We start from the raw sequence: 17,474 nt of genomic DNA, 5'->3' as shown, positions 1-17,474 counted from the left end.
AAGATTTTGACGATTTTTTTGTTGTTGTCTTTGTAGGCAACTTAATTGCTTATAGCTATTATTTTGGCTTCTGGGTAGTAATGATACACGCTAAGAACTGTTATCCGATACCTACTTAAAAATGCGCCAATAATTGTGTGCTTAAAATTGCCAATACTTATGCACAAATGAGTGTAATTGTGCATGAATGGATCAATTATAAAACAAAAAAGCTAAAAAATGTGACTATGAATACATGTAAAATTTATTGATGAAATTTTAATTATCATTTTATTGATTTCTTTGAAATTAGTAACTAGAAAGTTGAATTTACATAAAATGCACGGTTATTAGAACGCTCACAACTATTACTTTCCAACCAAAAAAATAAAAAATAAAAAATAAAAATAAAAATAAAAATAAAATAAAAAAAAATATACGAAAATTTGTTACAGACCACCCCTCAGAAGAACAAGGAAAACCGTAGTATTATAATATTATAACATTGGCTGTTATTTTTAAGAACACTGAGACGGGAAACCGGAATATTTTGACTTTTCTACTTTAGTAACTTTGTCACAACGCAGGCGTTTCAAGAAACAGAAAATATGAAAGCAAGACTCTTGTTCTAGTACAGAAGAAGAAGCGCAATTTTTAATATTTCATGGCAGGGCAGATAGAAGTGATGCACATTCAGCCGTGAAGCTCAACGAACCAGTGTAAATGCGCCCTCAATTATATCCAGACAGTGTTCTGATATCATTAACAAATACACTGAAATAAAAAAATGCCAAAACAGCCATATACATTGAATCGCAAGATATAGAATCTCAAAATCCAGACAAAGTTTTTACATTGATCAGAGAGTGCCCTACATATGGCTGTAGACATGGACATATCTGTTCCTTTGGAGAACATGGATAACAACAGCATTGGCGACGTGGCCCGTAATTGGCAGGCATTTTGTGAGGTTACAAAAAACGTACTTCATTTTGAAGATATGGGCTCTTCTCGGGCAGTTTTTATTGATTCTGTTAAAGCGCTAATAAGTCACGGATTGGGATCTCTGGTGGAGGATTATTTTCTGCAAGCTCTCGAGGTAAACTACCTATTAGTTCGATTCAGTTGTTTTGCAATTTTTGGCGTTCATGAGAGAATGCTTACATAATTTAGAGAGTTTGGAAAAATATCATGACATTGTGCTATGTATGAGCGAGAAAATTGAAGAGGATGTTAAATTTAGTCTACTTGTGTAGTTTAAAACTCATGAACAAAATAACTTTGGATTGAAACAACATCAGCCAGCGTTGGGTCTAAGGGAATATTGGTTTGTGGGCTTGCATAAATGCGCAAGGCCCAACTCTGATTCCCAACTCCAACCCTTGGGATGCCATTCCGTAAACTCATCTAGAGCAGTTCAACACTAGGATCCCTTACAGCATAAAAAAAAACAACAACGAAAAGGCCACCAAGTAGTTTCATAGTGTCTGTTATAAGAAAAATGGTTCGAATGCTCAATAAAATGAAAACAAAAACCTGGGGAAACTATTTCCGATATTATTATATTTAGGAGAAGAGAAATCGTTTGATTTTCACATTAATACTTTTAGGAGAAGGCAAAAGATGAAATGCTTTCCAGCAATGGGAGAATGATAGTGCTCTATTCCATTGTAGATAGCAAGCCATAAATTAGGGAATCGCTCTCTTAGGCTCTATCTAGAATGGTAGCAAAATTATGCTCATTTGAAGTAGGATATTATTAACTTCTTCCCTTTTATACTAGCTTCTAGTATTTTGAGGGAGGGTAACCACTTAGTGAAATTCAGTTAATACCTAGAACCACCGTCAAACTTACCAAAAAACAACTATAAGTAAAAATGAGTTACTTGGTTACCTATTTTCCTCCAATGCTAATGTCTGCTTTTAAGAATGTAATGATCTATTATGCAAACTCTTAAATTGTATAACCATTGGTGGCAAATCATTTTGAAATTCATACCATACAAAATGAAAACAGGCTTTATGATAACTAATGTAATGTCCCCTTCCTAATTTGACCTAGAATTTGCCCTAGAATCACAATTGCAACAAATTAGGGTTAGGGTTACATCTTACCAAGTAAATATTTCTTTAAATAGTGTGATCCTAGATTTGAATCCTGCAATCATAACATAAGCAACACAGACACATTTTTTCAATCATTATGGTTAGACAAGATCACATCATATTCATTTACTATCAGTAATATTATACAAGCATATAAGGGTTTGGAGGAAGAGACATGATGGGTCCGCTTGAAGCCATTTTTACACTAAGCCCAAGAGCAGAGTGAATGCTAAAGTCCTCTTGGTCTCGGTGGGCAGTCAATAAGGACATCCACTGAGGTAGCCTACTTAGTAGGTTGCTTGTACTTGCTTTCTTGCAGAGTTGGATGGAGGTTGGATGGAGGTTGTAAGTGGGTTCCTTGGCTCTTCTACATAAGTGCCCTCTAGTCCTAGGAGCCATTATGATCAACTTTAGGATGGCCTACTTACTTAGCCCTCTTAAACTCCTTTTGCTTACACCCTAGGCCCTTCCTAAAAGATGGGATTTAGACAATCAAGCATATCTTATATTATATAGGAACATACACTTAAACATTATCTATTATGCATAAACAACAAGTGATTGTAAGAAGGATAGTGCTGAGGAAGGCAGATCTGATATAGTCTCAGTCTGTCGTATTATGCCTGATCTGAAAATGAATTCACTTTGGTTTATATGCTGTTCAACCTCTATGAGTTGATCCTTGACTGAAGTGCTGTTATGCTGAATGCTTAGATCTTCCTTGGCAAATGTATTTATTTACTGACTGTTTTTGGAATCTGTTTTTGCTTGAGAGATTTGATGATGATCCTCTTCCATTAATTGCTTACTATTTTTATACCTTCATATCTCATTGATGAGACACATCTCTTTGGAAAGAGATATCCATTTAAACGGGTCATGTCTCCTCATTGCTGTCTTATTATTCAAATCAGATCTGTACTTCTGATTATTCATTATAATGCTTATTTTCTATTCCCCAAGTTGATCTCCCATGGATGCATTCCACAAATGAAATATTCTCCCCTTTATATCTTCCCATGTGAGGGAGAGTCACACCTCTTCATCATATATGCCCTTTGCAAGGGTCACAACCTTAATAATTATCACCCTTTTGAAGAGTTAGAAACCTTCATCATTTCTGCCCATTCCTTTCTACTTCCATTAATCCCTCGTTTCACATGCTCCCTTCTTTCTTCTTCCTCCGCCCCCATCATCCTTTGAAATTGTTGGTGTTGGAAATAAGCCACACCCGGACCAACGATGGACTGGTCCAAGAGGGGCCAGTAGCTCAGTGGTAGAGCACTCCAGCAGCGTATGGAAGGTCCTAGGTTCGAGTCCTAGCTGGTCCATGTCTCAACATAGTATCTAAGGCAGATCCAGGCTAGGAGCCCCAAGCACACGAGAGGTGTAGCTTAAGGGGGGTGTTGGTGTTGGAAATAAGCCACACCTGGACTGACGATGGACTGGTCCAAGAGGGGCCAGTAGCTCAGTGGTAGAGCACTCCAGCAGCGTATGGAAGGTCCTAGGTTTGAGTCCTAGCTGGTCCATGTCTCAACAGAAATGAGGTTCTCTTCTCCCTTTTATATCTCATGTTTGAGGGGAGACACAACTTTTAATCACATGCCTTTTGACCATTTATTAAACTTAATTAAATATTAATAAAATTTTAATATTAATCTTATTTTTATTCTTTTGTATTTTAATTTTTTTATTATTATTTATAATTAAATCCTATTCAAAGAGGGGACATTACAACTAATATAACATTTGACAAGTTTATGGAGGAGGAATGAGTTAGCGCTCCATGATATCTTAAGGGGGTGGATATATAATAAAGAGACCTATTCCAAAACTTCTATCTAAAACTCAATTATAAAAAAGTGATGATTTGTCAGTTTGTTTAATTTTCTTTCTTGATCTCTCATTTTTTGGTCTAATTTTTACACATTAAACATTGCCCCATTTGGTCAGCTAACGTATTGATCCATAGCTTCATTGTAACAACATTAATTACTTAATGCAAGGACATCTTTGATACATAAATCAGTATACAACAATCATAGCACAATAAAACATAACATCAACACACATCATGATTTTTTATCAGCATGAAATAGACATTAGACTAATGTTACGGATGCTCACATACCACTTTGATGCTCATTTAGGAACTCTTCTTCATCACTCCCCTCGTCGTGATATAATTGCTATTTGTCTTCAATTTTAACAATATCAATCATTTGGGAACTAATTAAATCTACATGAAACTATTTGGTTGGCACACGATAACTCTTTATCTTTTATTCAATTGTTTGTCTTTACCATCTTGACTTCACCTTTTTGTAACTGGTTTGATATGTGTGGAAAACGAGATTGTAGGCCAATGGATGCAAACTAATCTCAAATGTCCATGGCATATCATTGGAACATGAATAGGTTCAGCTACGGTCCTGATAGGAGAGCTGAATGCTTGGATTTATGTTCCTTTGTTGCAATGGAATTGAGATTGATGTGTGATCTAGGGTTAATGATAGAAAAATATTGTTTTCAGCAATAACATTAAATTACAAAACATAAAGCACACACAGTAAGTTAGATTTGGAAAGGAGATACAGAGAGGAACTTGGATTTGAAAACTAGAGCTGAAAGTGCCGGACTCAGGTGTAGGGTACCCTATTTTGAAAGTGTCTGATTTGATAGAAATGAGCAAAAATGCTGTCAAGAGGTCCTGTATGCTTTTCTCCCAATAATCTAGCCAAAAGCAGTTGGTCACGGGTGCTAGGCACCCTAGTCTAGGCATTTTTGTCCATTTAAAATCTGTTGCAACCTGTATCAGTCTGCTTTGCACTCTTGTAACACTTTCACTATTGGATTTGAACCTACACACAAAAAACAGGGAAGAATGGTTGTGTTGTATAGGGGCTTGCCTAAGTCAAATCTCGTGGTGGTGTTCCCATCTCCACGATAGCTAATGGTGATGAAGAAGAGTGCGTGCCTTAGGGATGACGAAGCCAAAATAGTAATAAAATGCTAAATGAAATGATTATACCTTAGATATGAAAGCCTCACATGTTGTTCCATAGAAAGGTGGTGATGCAATGCTCTTTATGGAAGTCTTGCAAATGTTAAAGCAATAACATGATAACAAAATATGACAAACATGAAATCATACTTGAATGTTGAATGCTTGTAGTCTGCTGCTTAATATGCTGAAAACTCAGATCTATAGAGCTTGCTTGATAATGCTAGATCAATTGAATTTTAACTTAGACCTTACTAATGAGAGAAGACGTGCTTTATATAGGGATCACAAGGTATTTTGGAATGTAGGCTGACAACCAACGATCATGCAAAGATCAAGACTAGATCACAAATGATGAAGACCGACACTTGCAAATATTAAAATTTGGGTCCCTTTTGGAGGGACTAGGGTGTTGGGTACTGTTGTGACCATTTCACACATCGCCCCATCGCAAATGGGGACCCCCTCTTTTTGCTTGTTTTTCGCTCGTTTTCGCCTTCGTTTTTAGGGTTTTGTTAGTTAGTTAGTTGTCTGGATTTAGGGCCAAGCCTTGGGGTTTTAAATTTTGCCTTTTCAAGCCAAAATCCAGTTGTTTTTTGAGAGCTTTTGAGCTTCTTTTCTGGAATGCAAATTTTGAATGCAATGATTTCGCCAAAATGGTCTAATTTTCAATTGGAATGTTCATGCAGAGCTTAAATTTGTCTAAGTGTTGAAGATGAAATGCGAATTTTTGTCTGATTGAATATTTTGACCAAATTTTGACTTTTTTGAATTTTGATCCCGGGCATTGGAATTGATTTGTTTTCGCCTCGTGAAGTGTTAAAATGTGAAAAATCTTGTTATTTTGGCCTGTAGGAGCAAAATCGCTCCTGTCCCTCAGTGAAGGACGGGAGCTCATTTTCAAATACCTCATCATCCTTGCAGAGTCCAGACAAATTTTACGTTTGAAGTGATGGAGAACGGCGAGATCTTTCCATTGAATATAAATTGAAGATTTTCATGAACACAGAAATGCCTCCAGGAGGAAAATCGCTCCTGTCCCTCAGTGAAGGACCGGAGCTACAATTCAAATTTCGCCTTGTCCTTGCAAGATTTCGAGAGCTTAATGATTTGAGGACGTCCAAGGGAGGATCCTTTGCCAAATGAATATAATTTGATATGCAAAAACGAAGGAGAATGACCTATATTGACCAAATCGCTCCTGTCCCTCTCCAAGGGACCAGGGCGAAGTACCTTGTAGCTCTCGTCCCTCTCCCAGGGACCAGAGCGATTTCCTTCATTTTGCAAAATCCAGACAAGGGTCAAGGCAAGTTTACGTTCAAAAACAAGGGAAAACATGAGATGAACGCATTGAATATAAATTGAAGATTTTTGGGACGTCCATAACAGTGTTAAATGCCTAGTTCGCTCCTGTCCCTCAGGAAGGGACCAGAGCGATTTTTGATATAATTGCTTTTCTTGCAAAGTTACAAATGATGTCAAGGCATGGACGAATAGAGTGAAGAAGGACGAGTCCGTTGAATATAAACTTGGAACCTGGCAAAGTGAGATGAAGGCCACAAGGGGAGGATCGCTCCTGTCCCTCTCCAAGGGACCAGGGCGATACAATGATGATAATACTCCCCACGCAAGTTCAAGGTCGTTCCTCCAAAGTTCAAGGTCGACACAAGTCAAGACAAGGTGGCGAGGGACATTTCAAGGCATCTTCATCATGCGCAAACACTCAGGGGACGTTAAAATGAAGAAATTGACACCATATAACATAGATCGCTCCTGTCCCTCAGGAAGGGACCAGAGCGATATTTCCATTAAGACATCGATTTCAAAGGACAAGCAAATATTAAGTTACCAAGAGGACTTAAAGGACGTCATTTCACGCAATGAAGATAATTGCAAGTTGGTAAAAACAAGAACAAGCTCGCAATGATGAACTTCGCTCCTGTCCCTCAGGAAGGGACCAGAGCGATGTTAGATGCATTGGCCATTTCATGCAAAATTTACCTAAGGACAATATGTTGCAATGTTCTGGAGGGTCCATGGTATGACAACAAGATGATAAACAAGAATTTTGAACGTGAAATGATCATCATTTTGAGCATGGAGACTATATCGCTCCTGTCCCTCTCCAAGGGACCAGGGCGATTTGCTTTGGATTCCTTGTTTTGCTTCAAGTTCAAGCTAAGTCAAGACGTCCTAAGATTGCATATGGTCCAAGGCATCGTTTGAAGATAATTCGCAAGGGTTTTGAACGCCCAAACATCGCCAAATAATGTAAAGGCCTCACATCGCTCCTGTCCTTTGGACAAGGACCAAGGCGATACTATCAAAACACTCACGTTCCTTCAAAGATCAAGGCGAAGCGAGGTTAGGAAGTGCGAAGGACGACGTTTGAAGGACATTGCAAAGGAGATCGAAGTTTAAAAGTCGCCAAGATCAAGGAGAAATAATGGATCGCTCCTGTCCCTCTCCAAGGGACAAGGGCGATGGTCCCTTTAATACGTCCAAACACATAATGAAGACAAATGGAATAAGCGCGAAAGGAATGAGCATAGGTGTAGTTCACCCTACAATGGAAGTTCGAAGGTCAAAGATACAAGATGAACGTGAAGACATGGAGATCGCTCCTGTCCCTCTCCAAGGGACAAGGGCGATGTTAGGCAAAACACAGGATATCCTTTGAAAATCACGCTAAGACAAGGACGCACAAGGTTTTAAATGGCATTTGGAAGATGATACAAGGAGAGGATCGTACCAAAATGGAGAATTTCAAGCAAAAAACTTAGGATCGCTCCTGTCCCTCTCCAAGGGACCAGGGCGATAATGGTCATAAGATGCACTTGCTCGCACAAGAAAGAAATTCAAATTCGAAGGACCACCAGATGATCGATTTGGGACGTGGAAATGAAGGAGTTGAACGTTGAAAACGCAAGAATCAAGACCAAAATCATGGATCGCTCCTGTCCCTCTCCAAGGGACCAGAGCGATGAGGTACGTCCCTTTATTTTCATATTTTTGGCGCTAAATTAAACAATTCAAATTTCCTTGAATGCTAAATCGATTTAAAAATTGAAAATCCATTTTTATTTGGCATTTAATATGGCGTTATCTCTTATTAATTATTTTTTTTGCCTTTATTAAAAATCGAAATTCTCATTTAAAAAAACGCAAGGCATTAATAGTTAATTATTTAATTAATAAAAAATCGATTTCAAGCGCTCATTTAAGGAGGTCGGCCTTGTCATTTCATTGCAAATCATTTAAAAAATGGTTTTATTTTATCAAGTCGGCCTAAGGGATAAATCGATTGCAAGCGCTATATAAGGGGAGTGGAATTATCATTTTCTACATCATTATTTTACCTTCCTTCATGCGAATTGCGTTGAAGACCAAAGGTGGTGCGAATTTGAAGACCACGCCAAAGGCGAATTTGCTAAAGACTTGGAGATTTATTTGTGCGAACTTGAAGATCCATTTGAGACCACGTCAAAGGCGATAATTGAAGATCACGTTCTATCCAAAGGTGGCGAAGTCAATTTTGAGGAGATCATATTGAAGATTACTTTATACCTCAATTTTGCCTAGGCAAATTTTGTTTTTGCATTCTAGAGTTAGCTCTCTATCGAGGTATGGCGATTTATTGTTATTGCTTTATTCATTCATCGTCATATTTCAAATTTTGAAATTTTGAATTTTTAAATCTCTTGGCTCAATCGTTGTATTTTAGGAAATGATAACTCTAGAGACTTATCATGAGGTTTCCTAAAATTTATCTCTCTTATTTACGTTATTTATTGCAAAATCTATTTCTTATAATGAAATGTTGTGTAGGTATGGCGACCCCAAAGGCGGGAGCATCCACCAGTCACTCGGCTCTCATGAAAGAAGATCAGAAGACCGAAGAAGTGGAGACCAAGATCGTGTCCAAGTGGAGCAACATTGGAGATACCAACTTGGGGAACTTTAGCACGAAGAAGTTCCGGGAGGTCCCTTACATCGGCAAGCCATCACCTGTCGCCCGGAGAATAATAGAGAGTAGCATCATCAAGGCGGCCGGTTTTCCTCCAGCCATTCAGTGCCACGAGTTGATGATCGAGTGTGCCCATCATTACAATCCACAGTCCAGGACAATTGTGTCCAACGAAGGAAACACTTTGGCGTACCTTTCAGAGGAAGCCATAAGTGAAGCCTTCCATCTTCCAGAGCACAGGGACATGATATACAAGAGCATTGAAGGAGCCAGATCAGTGTACGATGATGATCCAGATGCTTGCCTAAGCATAATCAACAAGAACTGGCTACTTAAGAGTCGTCCCCGTCTGAGCAAAGTACCGAACACACCACACAGGATTGATTTCCAAGAGGAGTACAGAGATTTGATCACCATGCTCAACAGAGTCACAGGAGCACCTCATGCCTTCTATTTTGAGAAATGGATGTTTTACTTCATCCAGGTGATTGTTCAAGGAAAGGGTACAATACATTGGGCTAGGATAATTAGCCATTGCTTGGACGTACAGTTGAGAAGACTCAGGGCTACTAAGTCCTTCCACATGAGTTCATACGTCATCTATGCCTTAATCAGGAGCGTTGAGTACGCAGGATTACCTCACAGGGGAGTGATTGGAAGAGGACCTGGCGAGGTCAGAGTTTGTGAATCCTATACCTACTTGCATCATCCACCAGGGAAGAACTACAAGCTAATTAATGATACTTTCACGATGAACATCACAAGGACGTTGCAAGGAGGGATTCACAACAGATTATCTCAGGATGCCCAGGAATTCATCAAGAGGTACGGTGCTTGGTTCATTCAGTTTCCCAAGTTCACTTACATTAGAGTGCATGGATGTCCTTTACCTCCATACATGTTGCCGAGGTACCCGACAGATAGAATTGTGTTACTTGAAGTAACAAGGCAGTTGGCAGCATATGTGAAGGCATTCAGACACAGACATCAGAATGGAGTTCAGGTACCTATTATTTTGGGTAATTCAGTTGAGGTATGTCCTAATGTCTTAGCCATGGATGACGCAGAGAAGGAGTTAGCCTTGTATCCTTTTTCATCTTTTGCTTGGAGGAATAGTTTTGATCCCCATGGACATTTAGAGGAGACAGTCGGTAGAAGATTTAGACATGAGTACCAGATTGAAGATTTTATGATGAATCTCCTAGATGATCTCGAAGTGAAACGAAAGATACATTCTAGATTGCCTTTGGATTTCATCAGGAAATGTAAGATTTACAGAGTAGCCGACCAGGCTCAGGACAACGGCAGGCACATCCAATCTTCATATGATAGAGAAAGCAAAACAATAAGTTTGAATTGGAATGAGCCCGAGGCCGTGGATTTAGATGATTTGATGGCACCAGTCTTGTCTTGTACTCGCAGATGGGTAGACGTTCAGCATCAGAAGTTGAGAGAACAGGGCATAGCTATGTCTTTTACTTTGGAAGAGAAACCAGCCGAAGGTGGAGCCAGTGTTAGTGAAGGCAATCCTAATCCTAGGAATTCAGGTGAAGGTAACCTTCGATGTGCCAGTGAGGGCAATCTCCATTCGAGAGGTTCGAAGAGAAAAGAAAGATCAGAAAAGAAAGAGTCTTCCAAGAAAAAGCAAGGTGCCAACAAAGATCAAACACCAGGTACTTCTTCCAGGCCAGAGGATAGAACAGTTCGAGTGGAAGAGTCCATGGAATCGATGGTACAGAATGACAGACAGGAGGAAGAACAGGCACAGCATGCTTCATCCGATGGATCTCTCCAAGACTATGATTTAGATAATGATAATGAAGTAACATCTCCTCCCAGACAAGAAGAAATAGTACATAAAGAGATTCAAGTTCAAGAGACAAGATCAAATATCCCAGATTGGTTGAAGGAAAGATTGACTAAGGTGATCGTAATTGAGGACGAGGACAGTGCAATTGATTTAGAGAGCCTCGTTGGACGTTCACATATGACAACAGAGAAGAAGAAGGCTACAAAGATGTCCAAGATGATTCGAGATGAGACTGGATCTAGAAAACTGCAGATAGCTACGCCGGCAGCAGACAAATATGAGGGTGAAATCTTAGCAGAAGACTATCATATACAGACTATTGAGTTAGGACCATCCACAGCAGAGCAGACTTTAGATGATGCCACCGACACATTTGAGGCATTGAAGGACAAGCTTAGAGAAGAAGTGGAAAAGAATAGAAAGCTTGAGAGAGAGGTCGGTGCATGGAGGACATATTTCAGTCACATCAATGAACCTTTGGGACGTCAGGATCCAGTTAGATCACCATTGCAGGCATTACCCCTTCAATCAATCAATGAAGCAGAAAGATTCAGGAACCTGGTCTAGCGTACATGTGGTTGGATGGATAGATCTCACACGGTGGCCATTGAGTTTGTTACAAGGATGTCGAAGATCACCCATCAGGCTATCCAAGTTCTTGAGATTATTCACAGATTGATGGCAACAGTAGCTGCATTTGCCCATACCAAGGACGTTGTCATCCCTGTCTTGAAAGTTATAAGACACACATCCAGAAGAATTTTAGCACAAGAGAGGATCTTGGAAGGTGATTCTCACAGTTTGTTTCAGTGGTCAACCTTACTCCATATAAAGAGTGTTCTCTTTGAGGACATCAGTGTTAGATGTAGTCAAGTTGAGGAGGTGATCAATCCGATCCAGGACAGAGTATTTGAGGTACTTCGTACCATTCTTGGCAGAAGGATCGAGGTCGAGACGGATGTGGATGTACAAGAATTTGAGGATAGAATCAAGATCATCTTTCGCAAGGACGCAGATGTTACAGATGAGCAGTATGATCAGATGTATGCCACCATGCTCCTGATTGATAGAACAAAGGAACTTGAACCTACTTGGGACACAGCTCTTCTAGATGCATTTGATCAGGTTATCCACTTAGAAGAGAGTATCAAGAATCTTCCCGGGATTCCAAGCACAGAAATCGAAGGAATCGTGACAAAATTCATTGCATATGCTAAGAAAGAGAATTGGAAAGGGAATAAGATTCTAGATGAAAGGTTGTTACAGATGACATGACATCTTGTTTCTCATTGGTTGATACCTCCTAGATTTTTGTGCCAAATTTAATATTTGGCTATGTATTTAATATTGTTCAGTAAAAAGGAGGTCATTTGTAACAAACCCTAATTAGGGTTTAGGTGTCATGATCTTGTCTATTGATTTACTTTCAATCTGGACCTTTCATTGTAATTGGGGATGCTATTTATACCCCCATTTTTCATTTCATTTGATAATAGTTAATAGTCGAATAGTTAGATAAGAGTGAAATAGAGAGATTAGAGTTGTAAGCAATTTTATTTTGTAGCAAGATTGAGTCTTGAAGAGAGAAATTCAAGCAATTGTTGTATATGATGACTTGGAAATCAATAAAATATTGAAGTTATGGTGTTTTGTTGCAAGTTTCTTAAGTTATCTTCATGGTTGTTGGATGTACTTGAATCACGCTCAATCAAAGTAGTTTGTTAATTTGAAAGACTAAGTGTGAGATTCGATATTTGGTAGGATTCGCTATCCAAACCACTAGCTTCTTGCTGATTGTAGGAACGCCTTGCGTGGTCGACTGGAAAACATTTTGAGTCCTTAACCTTCAAGCATTTTCGCATCTAGGATATGTACCTTCGTAGTAGTGTCCTTGGTCTTTGATGCATTGAATACCATTATTACCTTAGAAGATCGCACTAATTTCAATTGAGTTGTTATCTTATGGCAAAATTGAAGTTGGTTGAGTCTTGCCAAATCTCATTCATGCTAAGTCGTTCATAGGGTTAGGCTAGATTTCCTTAAACCCTGTCCTTTTGCCATTTTTTGAAAGTTCCTTTTTAGTTTAGTAAAATCTTCGAGCTTTTGAATCCGTAAGACGCCTTGAAGGAAACAGCAAATCACATCATACCACTAAAAAGCTTGTCCACACGTGGAGACCCCACTAAAAGAACCTTGGAGTCCATCTAACTGATCCTTTTTGCAGATCTTCAGCAGTTAGAGACTATTTTCTCAAGAGAGGATAAGATGCCTGTCGGTATTTTATTCTGTGTATGATTGTGTACAAAATACACGTCAACAGGTACCCAAGTCCACTCAAACGGAGCAAACAAAAGGCAAATCAAAGTGGTGGCCCGGTGGGGTCAAAATATAGGACCTAGTCTCAGAATTAGCATTTGATGACGATTAAGTTGTGGGTTAGAATATGACTCAAATAGGCTTAAAATGATCTAGGAGAAAGCACAGTAAAGTAGCTGCCAAATAGAGTGTGAAATTTTAAAGGGTATACAATTGACATCACTACATGTTCACTACTGTATTGTGCAATTCTAAGCCATGAACTGGTTACACACTTCAAACTAAAAATCTTTTTACTTTTGTCATGCCCCATCTATCTTTGTGGTCCTTATCGAAGATTTCTCATCCATCATTCTACCTCGAGAAGCTATCTCAATAATTCTTGGTTATATAGAACGTGTTTTCTTAATTTAAGATTTGTTTTATTATGAGGAACAAATTAACAAATTGTAAACTATCAAAAATTGTAACGGAATTAAGGCACCCTAACATGAGTTATGGATGGCATTATATGATTGCCTTGGATGTTATTGAACAAATTAAATACGGTTTCTAGCTTATGGTTGATTGTATTTTTAACTTGTGATTTCTCAAAGGGTTTTAGCATCATCTTTAATCATCAAGGAGAGTCTTTGTCTACCATTTGGACCTCAATAGCTGTCAAATCACATTGCAAACAACAATGGGTGATCCAAAAATTATTGGCTAGGCTGCAAGGTTCGCCCCCCTGATCCCCTAGTACTGGTCCAGGGTCTTGGTTTGGTCTGCCTGTGGTTTGGACAGGGTCTGTGATTCACAGGCTTGGTTTGGGCCATGACGAACCCAGGCAGACCTAGGTCGAACCCGGGGGTCCGACGGCTAAAAAACAGTGATTTTTTTGCAAAATTTAATTTTTTTTTTGAAACCCACCACAAAAAATTAAAATATAACCCTAAAAGTGAGTTTTAAAACATTAACTTGGCTCATTTCTCCTCATTTGTGTTGCAAACAACAATTTTTTGCTAGCAGGTTGAAGAAAGTGTGAACAAAGTTTGGCTTCCAAAATCAAATAGGAGGAGTTGAAGACTGATTTTTGAATCTTCAACAAGTGTTGCAACATCATTTCCACACATTTGCAAGCTTCCATTGGCTGAAAGAGGTAGGTTTTTGAACATTTTTTTCAACTATTTTTGTTTCACAAATTGTCAAACATGAAACATTAATTGTTTTTCATTATTTTGTTTTTGTTTTGAATGTGTTCATGTTATTTCTTGTCATAGGAACTAGAATGGCATCTACCTCTTCCTCCATTGGCACAAATGAACAATCAATATCAAAACAAAGAAATGATCCAAATTCTCCCCTATCGAAGTATGTTGACATTATAAGACCGTTTTCAGGAGGTGGGGATTCCGTTGGACATGCCAAGGATGTGTAGAATGTAATAGTTCATATTTTCGGGTGGTAGGCCATTTGTGTGGAATACTAGGAAGAGGCATCAAAAAATGCCCTAGGAAAGACGGTAAACCTATACTAGATGAGATGGTGATGAAATATATTAGGTAGCAGAAGAGAGAGAAGCCCGCAGATTGAATCAAATTACACCAAAAAAAACAAAGGGAATGCAATCCCCATCTAATCCCAATGTTGTAGTAGAAAACCACCTCTTCTTTTCCACAACTGAACCTCAAAGTAAAGCACCCTTGACACGCAAAAGAACAAAGGGGCCTTTAGAAACCGTATTTCAAAACGAGAGTCGAGACATTGCCGACCAAGGTGTAGCAAGGTGCATATATGCAAATGGGTTGGCTTTCAATGTTGTTCGCTTGCCATATTGGAAGCAAATGTTGAGAAGTATAAGGGCCTAGGCTATGAGAAGGTACGTGGAACCTTATTTGAAAGAGAGGTGAAGGGGGTTGGAGATGCATTGAAACCCATAAGGGATTCATGGGCTGAGACAGGTGTATCAATTGTTTCAGATGGGTGGAAAGATTCTAAAAATCGTCCCTTGATCAATGTCATAGTGGTGTCCCCTAAAGGGACAATGTTTTTGAAAGCTACGGATTGTGAGGGCCAAGTAAAAGATGGCCAATTTATTGCAGATATTCTCATCTCCTCCATTGAGTCAGTGGGACCCCACAATGTTGTCCAAGTCATAACGGACAATGAAAAAAATTGTAGAGCTGCTGGTTTGTTGGTTGAGGAATGCTATCATCACATCTTTTGGACAACTTGTGTGGTCCATTCATTCAATCTTATGCTACAAAAGATTGGGAATAAAATTAAATGGATCAAAGATGTGTATGTAGAGGCTGAGGACATCCAGATGTTCATCACAGACCACCACATGTCTTAAGGGATTTTTAGATCCTTTTCGAATTTGGAGCTATTGAAGGTAAGTGAAATAGTAATTTAATTTTACATTTTCTGATTTTTAAAATTTTCAATGTTCATAATATCATTGTGTAAGTTATATTGTGTATTCTTCTTTAAAGTTTGGCTTTATTTGTTAACAATTTTAGCATTAAATTGTGTTTTAGGTTGTTGAGACCTGTTTTGCATCAAACACGATCGTCTTGAGACGACTTGTGAAAGTTAAAGTGGCACTTTGCAATATGGTGATCAACACACATTGGACTATATGGAAGCAGAGCAACAGTGAGAGGGCAGCAAAAATTAGGGAACGGATATTGAATGAGTCATGGTGGGATCTTGTGACATATCTCCTTAGTTTCACTGTGCCCATTATGAGCATGATTCGTTATACTGACATGGATAGGCCTTGCATTGGTGAGATGTATGATGGCATTGACTCAATGCTTGGAAAAATGAAGTGCATTATAAATGCAAGAGAGAAAGACCCCGAGGAGAAATTCTTCAAACAAGTGGAAACAATTGTTGTAGAAAGGTGGAATAAGATGACCATTCCTTTGCATCTTCTTGCCTATGCCTTGACACCAAAGTACTATAGCAATCATTTTATTGATCAACCAGGAAGGCTTCCACCATGGAGACATCTAGAATTGTCTGATGGGTACAAGGCAACATTCCTTAGACTCTATCCTGATGATGATTTGTGAGATATTATTACAAATGAGTTCATAGAATTTGCAAATGGAAATGGTCTAAGTGTTGATGCTCTTCGTCATAGATCTAAAAAGGATGCTCATAGTTGGTGGTACTTTCATGGCACATGCTTCCAAAACCTACAACCCCCCGCTGTTAAAGTTTTATCACAAGTAGGTTTAATTAATTAAAATTTATCACAAGTTTTATTTATAGTTTACTTTGTCTTGATAGGTTGCTAGTAATTTATAATTTTAATTTTTATAAATTTATAACTTTAATTGTTTACTTTGTCTTCATAGGTTGCTAGTTCATCTGCTTTAGAAAGAATTTGGAGCACGTACTCTTTCATCCACTCAGTAAAGCACAATAGATTGCAATAAAAAAGAGCGGAGAATTTAGTATATGTGCATTCCAACCTATGTCTTCTTTCACACAAGCAACGTGACTACAACCAAGGGGAAACGAAAATGTGGGATATAGAGCCAGAGTATACTGATTTGGATGCTTCCGCTTCTTAGCTTGTTGCATTTGATGACTTAGATAGTGAGCAAACTTATAGTGCAAGTGCAAGTGGCATTGGCATTGGTTCATCTAATGTCAATGTCAATGATGAGGACAAGGAGGAAGAGGAGAATGAGGATGATGAATTAGAGAATCCATTTGATGATTAAACTTTAAATTGTTGAAAGTTGAAACAATGAGACTTGAATATTTTGTCATTTTGATATTAAACATGATTTATATGATGCTATTATGGTATGATCATGATGCTATGATTACAAGTTTATGATGGTTTTGTTGTTTATATGATGCTATGTGACATGCTAATCTTAATTCATGCTTATAGGCTGCATATATATATATTATATTTGTACTAATGAACCCAAACAAACCCAAACCCCTTATCAAAATTTTGCTGTATTGGCGTACCGGTTCTTCGAACCCAAACTGGTGCCCGAACCCGAACCGACAACTTAGATTATTGGACAAACATAAAAATATAGTTGGACCATTGAGTACAAATTGAAGTTTTATTGTAGGATAAAGAAATAGCATAACAGGGTTATTTGAAATATGATATTTTTACATACTTAGATTCCTTTGGAAAAGTTATGCAATTTCTATAAAAAATGACACTACATTTCAAGTTTGTATGCGAAAGTCACGATATTTGCAAGTTATAAGACCAATTATCAGTGAGGTTTTCGGCTGTACCCAAACTTGTCTTACAGGGTTATTTGAAA

The 17,474-nt window shown here is 38.4% G+C and overlaps 1 protein-coding gene across 2 annotated transcripts in view; it reads left to right on the top strand.

Moving 5' to 3' along the window:
* The first annotated feature begins 499 nt into the window (after positions 1-499).
* Positions 500-17,474, top strand: part of LOC131068636 (anaphase-promoting complex subunit 2) — a 258,141-nt gene continuing 241,166 nt past the window's right edge. For both annotated transcript variants that reach the window (XM_058003876.2, XM_058003871.2), the window contains exon 1: positions 500-1,078. In XM_058003876.2, the coding sequence (XP_057859859.1) occupies positions 857-1,078 (222 nt within the window). In that variant the 5' untranslated portion in view covers positions 500-856. The remainder of the gene's footprint in view (positions 1,079-17,474) is intronic.

Source organism: Cryptomeria japonica, chromosome 11 (genome assembly GCF_030272615.1).
Source record: "Cryptomeria japonica chromosome 11, Sugi_1.0, whole genome shotgun sequence".
Lineage (NCBI taxonomy): Eukaryota > Viridiplantae > Streptophyta > Pinopsida > Cupressales > Cupressaceae > Cryptomeria > Cryptomeria japonica.
The sequence above is the reverse complement of the archived record's forward strand: the minus strand, read 5'-3'. Positions and strand labels throughout refer to the sequence as shown.